Genomic DNA, 16,552 nt, shown 5'->3' on the forward strand with positions numbered 1-16,552 from the left:
AGTCCTTCTTTATGTGCTCCCAGAAGGCCAGCAACGGAGGAGTCAATTTAGTCTCAAGAAGGAGAATGTTCCATAATATGGAGGCTACAACCAAGATTGTTAGCAAGATTTCCCCGTCCCCACCTGCAAGTTCATTAAAAGGTGATAGTGAGAGATTAATTGGACAGATCACCTTTATGAAGGTGATCTTGTAAGTACTTTAGCATTAAACTAACTAAGGCTATGCAAGTCAGAACTGGCATTTGAATTGAATTGGGAAATTTACTGGCAACAAGAACACTGATTGTAAAACAGGTGTCATGCAATTATAGAGACATTGGTTTGCATTACGTAGCTGGACTTGAATTCTTGCAGGAGAAATGACGGAATCCCTTGGAGACCCATGGAAGATACTTGTTCTGAAAATCCCATCGTAGTTTCAAACAGAATTATGGCCATTAACCATAAAGGGTTGTCATTAACTTTTCCCTTTTTAGGAAGAATTGTGTGGATTAGATAACAAATCAGATAATACTGATATTTTGTCTTTCTCTTGTTTAAGTTTAATTTACTGACAAACTTCCTCCTGCTAGGATAATATCTTGAAAATGTGATATGGATTAAGTGCATAATAATATCTTTGGAAAGGCTGGTGATAAAGACATTTTCAATCTTTGAAATTATATCCTTTACTATGCTACATGCTAGTTTACGTAATAATCTTACTTTTCAGTTAAATGTTTAAAATGGTTTAGTGTTTTGTTTATTTTTAGAATGCAGAAATTACTTTAAATTGGTGGTCCCTTGGGTCATTCCCTCACCTTTTCCCCCCTGATTTTTTTCGTGAAGGGGATAATCCAACACGTCCAGATCACTCATGAATACTCTTACTATCAGGGCTTTCAGCTTTAGCCTTTTGATTCATTATCATTACCTAATTGAGAAACATTTTTTTTACTTAAAGCAGAAATATATGTTCAAAAAGGCTAACTATAAACTCTACAGAGGATGGTAGAATTGATGCTCAATGCACATAACAAAGTACCATATTTTTTGGACTATAAGACACACCAGAGTATAAGATGCACCACATTTTGAAGAGGTAAACAAACAATTTTTTTGCCCTCCCCAGCGTTTGGGGGGGATTGTAGATTACTTTACACCAAATCCCCTGCACACTTATTGTTTGCCTCCCAAACCCCTCATGCATTGCATGTTTGCTCTCCCCAGCCCCCAGTCAGTACTTTGCAGGAATCCCAAACCTTCTGCACATCCTGTTTTTGCAAAGAATGGGACGCGCGGGGCAGGGTTTTTGAAAGCCAAAAGTGGCTGTATTTGGTGTATAAGGCGCACCAATACTTCCATTGTCTTTTAGGGAGAAAAAAGTATGTATTATTCCTCAAAAAATATAGTACATCAAATGCTAAAAAGAAAAAATATGATTTTTTAAAATTTGAGACAAAATCTCTACTATGTTACTGTTTATAAATATTTAGAAAGCAAAACAAAAAAAATGACAAACATCCTTAAATATAAATATTTGATTTTTGACTTCCCTCTCCTTTGTTCTCCAACTGATTCATGATATTTAGTGTTGTAAGAAACCCTGCTCTAAATGTTTCTACTTGTCTTGCTGTCTAATGAAAGTAATTGTCTCTACAACTTGCAACAGAAAACTTCACCAGAATTTTGCAACAGAAAACTTCACCAGCCACAGTCATCAGCTTAGTAACTATGTCACTATGTTCCTTAGCAGGCTGTCCTTCCGATTCGCCTGAACCTGTAGCGACTCTTTGGTGACATCACTGAACTGGATCGACCATCTTTTGCTAATTTTTTTTTACTGTTTGGAAGGTTTTTCCTGTTCTGCTGCTTGAAAAAGGGCCCTCCTTCCCACCCCTGGGTTTATACTGACCTTTATTCATTTGCCCCAAGCATAGCTGATCAGCTCCTCAGTTGTGTTTTGGGCTGATTCCAGCTACTGATCATACACTGAAGCAAAATAGCACAAGGGGATGCGTGTGTGAATGTGAGCAAAGCGCATGTATGTGCAAAATGTCACAATGCAAACTGGTGGGGAAGGAAAGTAGAACCCACCTCTGCTGTACATGTGTCGGTGCACTGACTTCCTACCCTTGGCTAATATTTGCCTTATGCCTGAAGATTGGCTAACTCTCCAAAATATAAACAAAATACAAAAATGATATTCCTTTTAGCTAATTCTTTCAAATACATTATAAATACCCAAAACAGGTTCATTGGAAAAATCAACTGTAATTCTAGAATTTGCTGGTTTCTTTATTTTACGTCTTGTTTTGCTTATAATATGGACCAAATAGTTAAATTCATATTATCCAGAAATTACTATGCATTCCTTCTGAATAAAACTGGCTATATTGTCAGTTGTTTCTCCAGCACTCTGTGGGCTGCATTGGCTGCCAATTGGTTACTGGACTCAATTGTTGATTATGATCTATAAAGGCCTACATGGCATCGGACCAGATTACTTAAGGGACCGCCTTCTGCTGCATGAATCCCGGTAACTGGTCAGGTCCAACAGAGTTGGCCTTCTCCAGGTCCCGTCAACTAGACAATGTCGCTTGGCAGGACCTAGGGGAAGAGCCTTCTCTATCTGGTCCCCGGTCCTCTGGAACCAGCTCCCCTAGGGATTCGCGCCGCCCCCACCCTCCTTGCCTTCCACAAGAGTGTGACGACTCATTTGTGCCATCAGGCTTGGGGCTATTAATTTACTTGCCCCCTGTCTGACAAATGAAATGGATGCTTGCTGTTTGAATGGGAGTGATTGATTTTTAATGTACTTGGCGTTTAGACCAGTTAGTTTTAAATTTAAATTGGATTTCAGATGTTTTTATTGTCTTTTATATGTTGTAAGCTGCCCAGAGTCTTCGGAGAGGGGTCATATAAATCTTATAGATTAGATACATAGATAGATAGATAGATAGATAGATAGATAGATAGATAGATAGATAGATAGATAGATAGATAGATAATTTAATTATATGTTTTGTTAAAATGAATCTTAACAACAAACCATAATTACTGTTTGGAGATGAGAAATCTATAATGGATCTGTGCAAAAAAGTAATCATGAAGAATTATATTTTATTACTTGCTTTCTTGATCTAAAATTGTATCATAAATAGAAACATACATAGTTTATGCAAGTTTATTTGGAATACCTTGCCATGCTTGGAATACAATTAATAATTAAATTAATAGTTATACACTGTAAAATAGAAAAGAAATAATGCAACATGGAAGTTTACTTTTTACAAAAAGACACCCTAAGGCTATAATTCTTCTAATTGTTTATATCTTATTTCTCCTAAATTCACTGTTGAGTAGTTCATTTGTTCCTGTTTGTAGTTTTGAATTTGCTTTTTATTATTTTAAACAAGATCCTGCGAATTTAAAAAGAAAAAGAAATGCTAAATTGAAAAGCCACATGTCCCTAAAAAGTCAGAACTTTGGCTGGATTGTGTTCAGGATGTTTTGTTAACATTAAAAAAGAATCTAAAACTGGGGTACAAATATTCCATTTCCAAAGTTTCCTTCAATGTTAAGTGAATTACAAAATATATTACAAAACATTTTACACAAAGACTACACCTTACCACAAATTTCATTAGAATGAACATGAAGAACTTAGTGTGAGATCAACAAATCAATCACTTGCTTCAATTTCTAGATTTTAAACATGATTTATTAATTACTTATTTGGATATAGAAGAAGAGAGATCAGCAATCATTTCCCCTCCTGCCTGGATATAAATAGAACTCTGAGAGACAGTGTTTGCTCCAGCACATCTGGATCCATTTTCAGAATTTTCAGTTCAGCAAAAAACCAAACATTACTTCCTGCACCACTAAGTGCCTGAACCATCAATCTTAGTTAGATAATGTTAGTGAGATTATTAATGAGATCCTATATTTAGGTATATTATTAATTTACTTCTAAGTATACTTTTTAGTCAGGTTTCATTTTACATATTCAACAATACATATGTTAAGAGATTAGGACATAGATTTCATTGCCATTAAATTATTTGGAAAATTAGTTGAAAGCTTATAATAGTTTATAAACAGGGCAAAATAAAATCATGCCACAAGTTTTATGCAACACCTCTATTCAAATTTTCAAGCCATTGAGATCATTTTTGCTTACTTCTAAAGAAAAAAATTCTCCCCAAACAAAAGAAAGTAAAAGTTAAAAAAATGTTTTACTTCCTAAAAGTAAAAAAAAAGTGTTTTATTTAGTTCTTATTAAAACAACATTTCCCAATTCATTTGGATTAACTAAACATTGGTTTTTTTCCCAAAGAAATGAAAAACTGTTAATATTTGAAGTGGAAACTATGGAAGTGCAAAAATCCTCAAGTATTACTTCTTGAAAAATATGAAATATGCTTTCTTTAACAGAGAAATATAAATTAGTTTATTTTTCTGCTGGAAGTTCCTTAATTATAGAAAATGACCACCTTCAAAGATCCACAGTGTAAGATCTGATTACATAACAATTTTTATAGACATTCTAGTAAATTGATCTCCTGATCATAAATATCTGGGTATCAAGGAAAAGCTTTAGATCACTTCTTTATATTGTCATATTTTATCAGCAGAAACTACAACTAATGATAATCCAAGAAATGTTAGATGCCATTGATGAGTACTTTAACTTAGTAATATAGCTAAGACTAATGCATCCTTATTTTTGGAAGGGGTTCTTTACAATGTTGGAAAGGGGGCAGGTTGTGTGTCTAAACCTTACATGCACTTAACAATATATGCCCCACGGAGAACAAAGCGAGACATTACAAATAGTAGTAAAACACTATTAATTTACACTTCCTTTAATGCAGCAACTCAGGCTGGTTTTCCACAAAGGGGAGCACTCCACTAACATAGTATGCAATCCCAAGAGACAGCAAAGCAATGACCACAAGCAAAAGCAGAACTCGCCAAAAGCCCAGGTCCTCTACGAATTCTTGCCAGGTTGTTCGGAAGCTGGACAGAACACCTTCCCCTTGTTGAAGGTTGGGGTTGAGGAGTGAGTGGCTTTCCATGGCACTGTGAAAATAGAAATAACAAGATCCCTGAAGACAGAATTCGGACACCAAACATTAATCCTGATCTACTTATACCAGAAACAGAGGAAGAAGATAATAGGGCTACCATTATATACCAACAGATGAACATAAAAGGGCTACTTTTTAGAAAACATCAAGCCTTTTAGATGGCCACTGGGTTTTTCCAGCATTATGAATGCTTCGATGCTATTTCCAGCATTAAAGCATGGTATACAGAAATTCACTTTATTTATTTAAGTGTTTATTTATTTATTTATTTATTTATTTATTTATTTATTTATTTATTTATTTATTTAACTATTTGTTTAAACTGTCTAGTTTATTTAACTAGAAATACATTAAGTGTAATTTGTATAAAACTGTTCCATGTCCCAAACCCCAAACATATACCCACTTTTATCACTCTATCGCACAGACCAGTGTTTCTCAACCTTAAAGTAAGTGCATGGTAACTCCCAGAATTCCCCAGCTGGCTAACATACTTTAAAAGGCCTCTTAGGAGGAAGGCATAACTAATCTATATTAAAAGTTTCTGGGCTGTTTGTAGAGTTAAAATAACTACAAAACAGGAAAAAAAGCCAGTGCTATAGTCCCCAATTCATTAAAAAATAATTCCAAAATGAAGGAACATCCCAATTCTTAATACCCATAATGCATAAAAAAGGAAGGAGAGGAAGGGTCTTCAAGTCTATTTAAAATAAAATAGAAATATATGTGTATAAAACACGTAAGGGTACAACCAATTTCTATAAATAAGGAGCCACCACTGAACAGGCTATATCATGTATGTATGTATGTATGTATGTATGTATGTATGTATGTATTTATTTATTAGATTTGTATGCCGCCCCTCTCCGTATAATTGCATCTGCCACATTCTAAGATTGAACATATGGCTTTGACAGCTCCCTATATTTGTATAGAAATAATCTATCAAATAATCCAACTCCATACACTTTAGGCTTTAATGGTGAAAATCAGCACTTTGAACTGGGCTTGGCTGTGGAAGGCAGCCAGCTCATTTCATATAATATTGGATTGACATGTCAGGAATGCTAAGCTACCGCAAGCATCTGGATAGCTACAACTTGCAAAGTGAGAAACTTCCAAACATTTTAAAAAATTAAATCCATATGGAACATTTTCTTCAGCCTGAATGTTTCTAAGGCACAGCAACTAAAGTAAAATCTTTCATCCTTAGATCGACTCACAGCTGCTATGCTGCCCTCGACTGAGAAAAGGTAGTTGGTCAGGCTGAACTCTCTAACTCCACATGAAGATTCATCGCTCAAGCCAAGTTATTACTGTAGCAGCCAATGCTTTCCCAACAGCATCAAGCCCAGGTTTATCCCCAAGTTACAAATTTGGGTCTTCTGAGGAAGTGGAACTCATTCAAAGTTAGTAGTACACCACCAATCAATTTGTCTTATTTGGATTAACTTTCAATTAATTCATCTTCATCGACTCTAAAACTGTCTCCAAACAGTTGTGAACTTTGGCAAAAACAAGGATAGCGAACCATCTATATATTAATTACCTTCACTGTTATCCTTCAGCAGTAGCATTCTAGAGGTTAAATAGTCCAGAGGCAAAATATAACCCCCCCCCCCAAAAAATATTCCTGAACTAACACTAAGGTACCTGTATTAAGTTTCTCCCACCAAAAAGGATCCCAATGAATGTTATTAGTGCTCTTATGCACAGTGCTATTAGTCCCAATCCAATGAGATCAATTTGATAATTGATATTAAAGGCTGCTGCAAATTGCCCATCAGGACCGACAAATTTTATCTCTAACAAAGCTATCCTGGTGCCAAGCTAAAAGCTAGGGTAGGGTCCTCTCCAATAATCAATTTCCAAAATTATATGGATTAAACATACTTTTATTCCCTCCAGAATCTTTCCTAAGAATAGATTGCCCAAATTTGTTTAGTTCTCCACCAGTACATATCTCTGCATTTCTAAGATCAACCAGCATATAACCCAGTGATGGCAAACCTATGGGGGGCAGGGGAAGCTGTTTTCGTCCCCCCTGGGCATTGAGTTATGGGTGTGGGCACTCAATTACATGCACGCACAATCTTTCGGCACCCAAGGCAAAAAAAGTTCACCATCACTGTAGTAGAGGGTTTTCTGCTTGAGCAGGGGGTTGGACTAGAAGACCTCCAAGGTCCCTTTCCAATTCTGTTAGTTCTGTTTTCACTCTTTATTCTCCATGCTTTTATCTTTGTTGTTATTTATGTTTGATGTATTTATATTGTAATATGGTTTTAATTGTTATTTTGGGTGTATGCCAGCAAGTCACTTTTTGTGAAAGAGAGATAAATTTTGTGTGTGTGTGTGTGTGTGTGTAAGTGCAGGAATATATTTAGTGCTTGTTAAATATTTTGGCAGAATGTTACTTTTGTGTCTTTTATTTAAATATTTATTAAAAAAAACAAATTAAAAGTACACCTGAACGTTAGGGAAGGAGCCTCAAAAATTAACTGAGATTGCAGCAATGGGTCTTCCGCAGAGCATAATCAATTCTATTCCCACCTCCAGCATAAAAGTCCACTGCGTGACCTTGGGCTAGTCACTCCCTCTCATCCCAACCCTTCTCAAGGCTATTGTTGTTGGGAAAATAGGAGGAGGAAGGATATTAGTTATGTTCATTTGCCTTGAGTTATTTATAAAAATAATAATAAAAGGCAGGATTTAAAATAAATAAATAAATTGGAAGGCATTAACACAAGAGATAATATGCATAAAGGACATTCCTTCCTTCCTTCCTTCCTTCCTTCCTTCATTAGATTTGTATGCCGCCCTTCTCCGTAGACTCGGGGCAACATGCCACTTCCCAAAATTCTTACTTTAGTTTTTAATATAGTATTTTCTTCCCTAGTAAGCTGTTTATAACTACAGAACCAGTTATCTCATTTTTGTGAGAACAGAAATGAAGGGACTTTTAAAATATAAAATAGAGAAGTATCCATTGGTGCATGACAGAAACAAATTGTTAAGGCTTAGACAGTTAATCTATAACCACTATAGAGGTTAAATGAAGGTTTAATATAATCTAAGCAGAAAGGTTATGTTGAAAACAAAGTGGGCTCTTTAAAAAAAAAGAAAGGAAAAATGAGTTGCAGAAACTACTTGTATTATTATGGCAACCAAAGTGACCTCCGAATACTAAAATAGTAAAAGGACTGGAATATCAGATATTTTGAAGGCATGTGGAAGTGGCTAAAATTTCTGATAATGTTTCTGCTGGTAAGAAAACCCTTTTTTTAAATGTTACCAACATAGAGGTTGTTGGGGTTTTTTGCAGATGTCTCCAAGGATATGTACACAAAAGCAGAAAACATCTTCAGAGTTGAAATATAACTAACTTCACAGGAAATAAAGAATAACAGCTGGGCACACAGCTCCAACAGCTTTTTTTTGAATTAGAGAAATAGTCACTTAATTTGATGGCAACAGGAGGAAGAAAAAACAGGGAGGAAAAAAAAGTAAGGCAAAGATGGCCTCCTCTAAATAATTATTTTAATATTACAACTGAAGGATACAAATTTGTCTGATTCTTAGATATTAGAACTGCTGACTGGCAAGGTTCTATACAAAAAGATACTTAAAATACTTTAACCTGATTTATAGGGAAATTTGAAACAATTACGGTTTAGATTCCTTCATCAGAATAAGATATTTTTCTACTGATAAGTTATACAGTGTTCCATCGATTTTCACGGGTTCGAACTTCACGAAAAGTCTATACCACGGTTTTTCAAAAATATTAATTAAAAAATACTTCAAGGGTTTTTTCCCTATACAGTGGTACCTCGAGATACGAGTTTAATTCGTTCCGGACCTGCGCTCTTAAGTCGAGCAGCTCTTATCTCGAACGACTTTTCCCCATAGGAATTAATGTAAATAATTTTAATTGGTTCCAGCCCTCAAAAAACTCACAAAGTTAGTCTAAATTATGCAAAAAGACATTGCAAGAATAAATGTAACTTTACTTATTAATAAGATGATAAGCTGAGAGCTTTCCTTCCCTTCCTCTTTTTACCCAAAACAATTAACATGGCAAACTTTTATTTTTATTCATTAAACTGTAGTTATTTATTCAACTTCACTGCCACCCAATCCTGTAGAGGGAGGAAAGAAGGGAGTAAGGAAAAGGAAAGCAAGAAATGGAGGGAGGAAAGGAAGGAAGGAAGGAAAGAAAGAAAGGAAGGAAGAAAGAAAGGAAGAAAGAAAGGGTGAAGGGACAGGAACAGAGGAAGGAAGCAAGGAAACTTATGAAAGGGGAGAGTAACTTCACTGCCACCCAATCCTGTAGAGGGAGGAAAGAAGGGAGGAAGGAAAAGGAAAGCAAGAAATAGAGGAAGGGAAGGTAAAAGAGAGAAAGAAAAAGAGCAAGAAAGAAAGCAAGCAAGAGAGAAAGAAAATGAAAGAGAAATAAAAATAGAGAGGGAGAATGAAAGAAATGGAAGGAGGGAAGGAAGGAGAGAAAGCAAGAGAAAGAAAGAGAAAGAAAGAAAGAGAAAGAAAGAAAGAAAGAGAAAGAAAGAAAGAGAAAGAAAAAAGAATGAAAGAGCAAGAGAGCAAGAGAGAAAAAGAAAGAGAGAGAGAAAGAAAGAAAGAAAGGCAACTTCAAAGAAAGGCTCACTGAGCATCTCTCACTCTCTCTCTCTTTCTATCCCTCTCTCTTTCTCTCCCCCCTCCCCCCCTCTCCCTCTCTCTTTCTCTCTCTCCCTCTCTCTTTCTCTCCCCCCTCTCCCCCCTTTCCCTCTCCCCCCCCCAGGCCGGCAGCGATGTTTTAAAACAGCCGCGCCGTTTGCGAGCTAACTCCTGAGGTGCGGAAGTTCGCCTTTGGCGTTTGGGCCACTCGGAATGTGAAATTCAAAACAGCGTTCGGATCCCCCCACCCCCAGCAGAAGCCAAGGACCCCCAGAGTGGGGCGGCAGGGGAGGCGACCGCCTCTCCACTCACCAAGTGCCGGGATACGAGCTGAGAAGAGCCGGGCTGGCTTACTTTCCTTCCTTCCCGCGCTGATGCAGAGCCACTCGAACAAAGCGTCACGCCCCCCTGACGCTTTTGGCGGCAAAAGAGCCCAGCGTCGCTTCGGAAGCCGCCGAAAGCATCAGAGGGGCGCGACGCTTTGTTCGAGTGGCTCTGCATCAACGCGGGAAGGAAGGAAAGTAAGCCAGCCCGGCTCTTCTCGGCTCGTATCGCGGAGAGGGGCGGCATACAAATCCAAGTAATAAATAAAATAAAATAAAAAAATGTCTCTCCTCTCCCAGCTCTTATCTCGAGTAGCTCTTAAGTCGAGCAGCTCTTATGTCGGGGTTCCACTGACCACGGTTTTTCCCACCCGATGACGTCATATGTCATCGCCAAACTTTAGTCTGCTTTTAATAATTTTTTAAAAAATAAACTTTAAAAAATAAACATGCTGAGTAATAATCTGAATGGTTGCTAAGGGAATGGAAAATTGCAATTTAGGGGTTTAAAGTGTTAAGGGAAGGTTTGTGATACTGTTCATAGCCAAAAATAGTGTATTTACTTCCGCATCTCTACTTCGCAGAAATTCAACTTTCGCGGGCGGTCTCAGAACGCATCCCCTGCAAAAAGCGAGGGAACACGGTATAGCAGTGATGGTGAACCTTTTTTCCCTCGGATGGCAAAAGGGTGGAGGCGCACATTATTGCACATGTATGAGTGCCCACACCCATAATTCAATGCCTGGGGATGGCAAAAAAAACTTCCCTGCCTCTCGGAGTCCCTCTGGAGGCTGGAAACAGTCTGTTTCCCAACTTCTGGTGGGTCCAGTAGGCTCGTGTTTTGTCCTCCCCAGACTCCAAAGGCTTCCCTGGAGCCAGGGAAGGGTAAAAACATCTTCTTTATCCCCCCAGAGCCTCTCTGTGCACCAAAAATCAGCTAGCTAGTATACATGCACACTGATGCTGAGCTCGGGCAACAGCTGGTGTGCCAGCAGATATGGCTCTGCATGTCACCTGTGGCACCCGTGCCATAGGATCGCCATCACTGTTATATAGTACAGTGTTCCCTCGATTTTCGCGGGTCCAAACTTCGTGAAAAGTCTATACCACGGGTTTTCAAAAAATATTATTAAAAAAATACTCTGGTTTTTTTGCACACCAAGGGTTTTCTGGGGCTGCCTGATGTACAATACTGTGCGTTTTAACTCTCCTCCTCCTCCCTCCACCTCAGCCGTCCTGCTTCTTTAAATAAAAGCTTAGTTTCCGCCCCAGCCTTCCAATCCCACCCCTTTAATTCTCGGAGCGTTGGTACGCTCAAATTGAGGCCGAGCCTTACTACTGCCCACCGCCGCTGCAGTGAGTGCAGCAAAGCCCCCTGCTTGCCGCCCCACTGCCCCTGTGGGTTCTTGGGGTAAATAAAACCAGGAATGGAGGAGGGAGGAGGAGGAAGGAAGGAAAGAAAGAAAGGGAGCATCTCTACTTTGCGGAAATTTGACTTTCGCTGGCGGTCTTGGAACATATCCCCCGCGAAAGTCAAGGGAAAACTGTAAATCTAAGTTTAGTTTTACAGACAATTTTTTAAAAAATTACACTTTCATTAGGTAAAGGTTCCCCCTCTTCAGTCGTATCTGACCCTAGAACACCAGTGTGAACTTTGCGGCGTCACATTGCCATCAAGTGATATATCGTGATGTTTTCCCTTCATGGAGCTGGGGTGGGCGTGGCCTGCACATGACGATCTGGCCCGTGGGCCGCCAGTTTGACACCCCGGCTGTAAAGAGTGGTGCTCATTTCTATTTCTTAACTGAGGAAGCCAGAATTGTCTGAAGGCATTTTTCATGGTCATGTGGCCAGCAGGACTATGCGCCAAGGGACCCAGAACTCTTTTATCTTTCCCACCAAAGTGGTACTGTTTTATCTACTCGCATGTGTGTGCTTTTGAACTGCTAAGTAGACAGGAGATGGGGCAGGTAATGGGAGCTTGCCTTTCATTAGGTAAATGTTATTAGCACTAGCGTTAGCACGAGAGGTGGATTCCCGATTCCGCCGCTACTGGTGCGGATGTGCGCACAGCTCCAGGTGACCAGTGGGCGGGCGCACGCATCGGAGCAAGATTTTGCTTCTGCGCATGCACAGAAATCAAATCTCAAAAGAAGTCGCCTGGGCGCGAGAGATTTCGGCAAAAAAATCCTCTCCCAAGATTTTGCTTCCTGCGCATGCACAGAAGTCAAATCTCACTCCGACGCACGTGCCCACAAGCTGGTCACCCAGAGCTGCTCACACAGATCGATTTCCACTATCGGTGCGCCATCCCCCCGCAATACTGGTTAGTACTTAAAATTTATATCTTCATAGTGTTTTATAGCCCTAAGTGGTTTCCAGAGTCAGGATATTGCCCCCAACAAACTGGGTCCTCATTTTCCTGACCTTGGAAGGATGAGTCAATCTTGAACTGCTGGCAATCAGCAGAATTAGCCTGCAATGCTGAATTCTAACCACTGCACCACCACTTACAAGCAGACATTCAATTAGTATTACAACTACAATTGGTACCAAAATCTGTTGAATAAATTGATTATTGACGTCGTGTGACTGTTTTGCTCAACAACTGCAATCCCCGCACTCCTAATTGCAGTATTTATGGGTCATCAAATGGACAGAAATCCAGGTAAAGAATGCAGGATGACTCAAGGGGGTGAGAGAGTCCTTGAGTCTCCCCCTGCGAGTTGGAGGAAGTGCTGTAGACCAGTGTTTCCCAACCTTGGCAACTTGAAGATATCTGGACTTCAACTCCCAGAATTCCCCAGCCAGCATTTGCTGGCTGGGGAATTCTGGGAGTTGAAGTCCAAATATCTTCAAGTTGCCAAGGTTGGGAAACACTGCTGTAGACAAATCTCTCTGCCATTCAAGGGCTGAAAACCCTGCTTGAATTTTGGCAGGAAGAATGTTCAGCTTCAGAGCACGGGGACTTGTCTATAACATCCCCTTACCCCACCGTCTCTCCGCTATTCCTGAATTCTGTCATTTCTGTAGGATTTTCAGCCTCTCAGAAGAGACACAAGTCTCTGTACTCTGAAGCTGAAAAACCTCTGTGGTTGAAAACCCACAGGACACATCCCTTCATTCAGCACCATTGAAATTTCAAATGTCATTGAATGATCGGTCATAAGTCATACAGTCATACCTCGTCTTACGAACCTAATTGGTTCCAGGGGGAGGTTCGTAAGACGAAAGGTTCATAAGATGAAAGGTTCGTAAGGTTGTTTCCTATGGGAAACAATGTAAAGTCAATTAATCCGTGCAACCAAAAAAAATAACCGCAAAAAACGGCGTTCGGCGACTGCTGGGAAGCCGCGCGGCTATTTTAAAAGGTGACAGCCGGGCTGAGGGGCTTCCCAGCAACCTCCCGAACCCCGAACCCGGAAGTTCGGCAAAAGTTCGGGGTTCGGGAGGTTGCTGGGAAGCCCCCCAGGCCGGCTGTCACCTTTTAAAACAGCCGCGCGGCTTCCCAGCAGCTTCCCGAAGCCGAATGCCAAACCCGAACTTCCGCGTTCGGCGACTGCTGGGAAGCCGCGCGGCTGTTTTAAAAGGTGACAGCCGGCCTGGGGGGCTTCCCAGCAACCTCCTGAACCCTGAACCCGGAAGTTCAGCAAAAGTTCGGGAGGTTGCTGGGAAGCCCCCCAGGCCGGCTGTCACCTTTTAAAACAGCCGCGCGGCTTCCCAGCTGTCTCCGAACGCTGAACGCGGAAGTTCGGGTTTGGCGTTCAGCTTCGGGAGACAGCTGGGAAGCCGCGCAGCTGTTTTAAAAGGTCACAGCCGGGCTGGGGGGCTTCCCAGCAACCTCCCGAACCGAACCCGGGGTTCAGAAAAATTTTGCCTCTTCTTATGAACTTTTTTCGAGTTACGAACCGGCGTTCGGGAGGCTGTTGGGAAGCCCCACCGCTCGGCTGTCACCTTTTCAAATAGCCACGCGGCTTCCCAACTGTCTCCTGAATGCCATTTCGTAACTCGAAAAAAGTTCGTAAGAAGAGGCAAAATTTTTCTGAACCCCGGGTTCGTATCACGAGTTGTTCGTAAGACGAGGGGTTCGTATCTTGAGGTACCACTGTACTTGTGTGGGAAAAAGAAATTACATTCAGTTTCTAGTTGAGGGAATTTTGAAAACATATATAAACCCTCCATTAATATTTCTCTTTTGCTATTATAGAAGGAAGAAGAAGAAGAAGAAGGAGAAGGAGAAGGAGAAGGGGAAGAGGAGGAGGAAGAGGAGAGAAGGAGGAGGAGGAGAGAAGGAGGAGAAGAAACTGGTTGTGTTTTATCGAAATGGCTAAGTAATCTACTTAAAAATACTGTCCAATTCCACAAAGCAACATTTCTTGTAATGAACTGGCAAAGAGAGAAAGAAAAAAGCTTAATAAAAATGAACATATGTATGCAGTTATTTGCTACATTTACAACCCTCAGAATCAACTCCCAAACTGGAATTATACGTAAGTACAAAGGCTGACTGGTTAAGTCATACAGAAAGAAATACATTCACAAAGACAGTAGTTTTATCACAGTTAATTCTTAATGCAAAAAACCTGAATTCATCCAAACCAATGTTGATTTATCATCTGCCTGAATATTTTATTTGGCAGTAGAACACTTAGTATACTACAAGGGTGGGCAGTCTACAGGCTGTGGTTCCTAGGTTCCCTGCATGCAGCCCTACAAAAATTCAACAGCAAAACACTCAAGAAACGGTCATACAATTTCCTCCCATCTCTAGTGGAAAAGAAAATGAATTAATTTAAGCTTTGATACAGACTTAACCCTCCTAAAAAAAAAACCCAATTCCAAAAATCTGGGGAAGGGGGGACTTGAAAATCTTGATCCTACCCACAAACATTTTTGGGGGGCTTTTATTACTCTAGGCCTTGGCCACCCAGAATTCAGACAGAAAATAAGAGGTGACCTTCCAGGCAAAAAAAAAAATGGTTCCATAATAGAATAATACTAAATTTTAAAATACTGAAACTACAGACTTGTACACTTGAGCAATATCCCCAACTTCCCAGCACAACCATACTGAAAGAGAAAAGAAACTGAAAATAATATTCCCTTGCTTTTGCTGTGCCCTATCTTTTTCAGAATGAAGATCCAAACATATGCATGTTCCAACTTGTTTTGCATAAATATGAATCATTAGAATCATAGAGGTGGAAGGGACTTCCAGGGTCATCGGGTCCAACCCCCTGCTCAATGCAGGATTCATTCAACCATCCCAGAAAGATGACTCTCCAGTCTCTATTTAAAGACCTCCAGTGAAGGCGAGCCCACCACCTTCTGTGGCAAACTGCCCCACTGGTTTATCACCCTTACCGTTAGAAAGTTTTTTCTGATATCTCATCTAAATCTACTCCCTTGCAGTTTCATTCCATTGTTTCTAGTCCTTCCATGTGCTAATGAGAACAATGCTGATCCCTCTGCTCTGTGGCAGCCCTTCGGAAACTACAGATCGTGCAGAATGCAGCTGCGAGACCTATCATGGGCTTCCCTAAATATGCCCATGTTACACCAACACTCCGCAGTCTGCATTGGTTGCCGATCGGTTTCCGGTCACAATTCAAAGTCTTGGTTATGACCTATAAAGCCCTTCATGGCATCGGACCAGAATATCTCCGGGACCGCCTTCTGCCGCACGAATCCCAGCGACCAGTTAGATCCCACAGAGTTGGCCTTCTCCGGGTCCCGTCGACTAAACAATGTCGTTTGGCAGGACCCAGGGGAAGAGCCTTCTCTGTGGCGGCCCCGACCCTCTGGAACCAACTCCCCCCAGATATCAGAGTTGCCCCCACCCTCCTTGCCTTTCGTAAGCTTCTTAAAACCCACCTCTGTCGTTAGGCATGGGGGAATTGAGATATTCCCTTCCCCCTAGGCTTATAAAATTTATGCATGGTATGTCTGTATATATGATTGGTTCGTTAAATTGGGGTTTTTAAAATTACTTTTAATATTAGGTTTGTTTACATTGTCTTTTTACTGTTGTTAACCACCCCGAGTCTGCGGAGAGGGGCGGCATACAAATCTAATAAATAAATAAATAAATAGATAGATAAATATCCAATAAATAACTAAATAAGTAAGTAAGTAAGTAAGTAAGTAAATAAATAAATAAATAAATTTGTAGACAGCTATCAAGCGTCCTCTCAGTCTTCTCCTTTGCAGACTAAACATCCCTAGATCCTTTAACCGTTCCTCATAGAACATGGTTTCCACACCATTCACCATCCTTGTAACTCTCCTTTGAACTTGCTCTAGTTTATCAATGTCCTTTTTAAATTGGGCCCCCCAGAACTGAACACAGTATTCCAAGTGTGGTCGTACCAAAGTATTGTAGAGAGGAATAATTACTTCACGTGAGCGAGATTCTATGCTCCTCTTGATACATCCCAGGATTGCGTTTGTCTTTTTTGCAGCTGCTTTGCACTGTTGACT

General features: G+C 40.2%; 1 protein-coding gene across 7 annotated transcripts in view; it reads right to left on the reverse strand.

Annotated features, from left to right (window-relative positions):
- Positions 1 to 3,082: 3,082 nt before the first annotated feature.
- Positions 3,083 to 16,552, reverse strand: part of ANKRD46 (ankyrin repeat domain 46) — a 31,325-nt gene continuing 17,855 nt past the window's right edge. For all 7 annotated transcript variants that reach the window (XM_070748132.1, XM_070748134.1, XM_070748136.1 and 4 more), the window contains one exon: positions 3,083 to 5,067. In XM_070748132.1, the coding sequence (XP_070604233.1) occupies positions 4,851 to 5,067 (217 nt within the window). In that variant the 3' untranslated portion in view covers positions 3,083 to 4,850. The remainder of the gene's footprint in view (positions 5,068 to 16,552) is intronic.

Source organism: Erythrolamprus reginae, chromosome 3, assembly GCF_031021105.1.
Source record: "Erythrolamprus reginae isolate rEryReg1 chromosome 3, rEryReg1.hap1, whole genome shotgun sequence".
Lineage (NCBI taxonomy): Eukaryota > Metazoa > Chordata > Lepidosauria > Squamata > Dipsadidae > Erythrolamprus > Erythrolamprus reginae.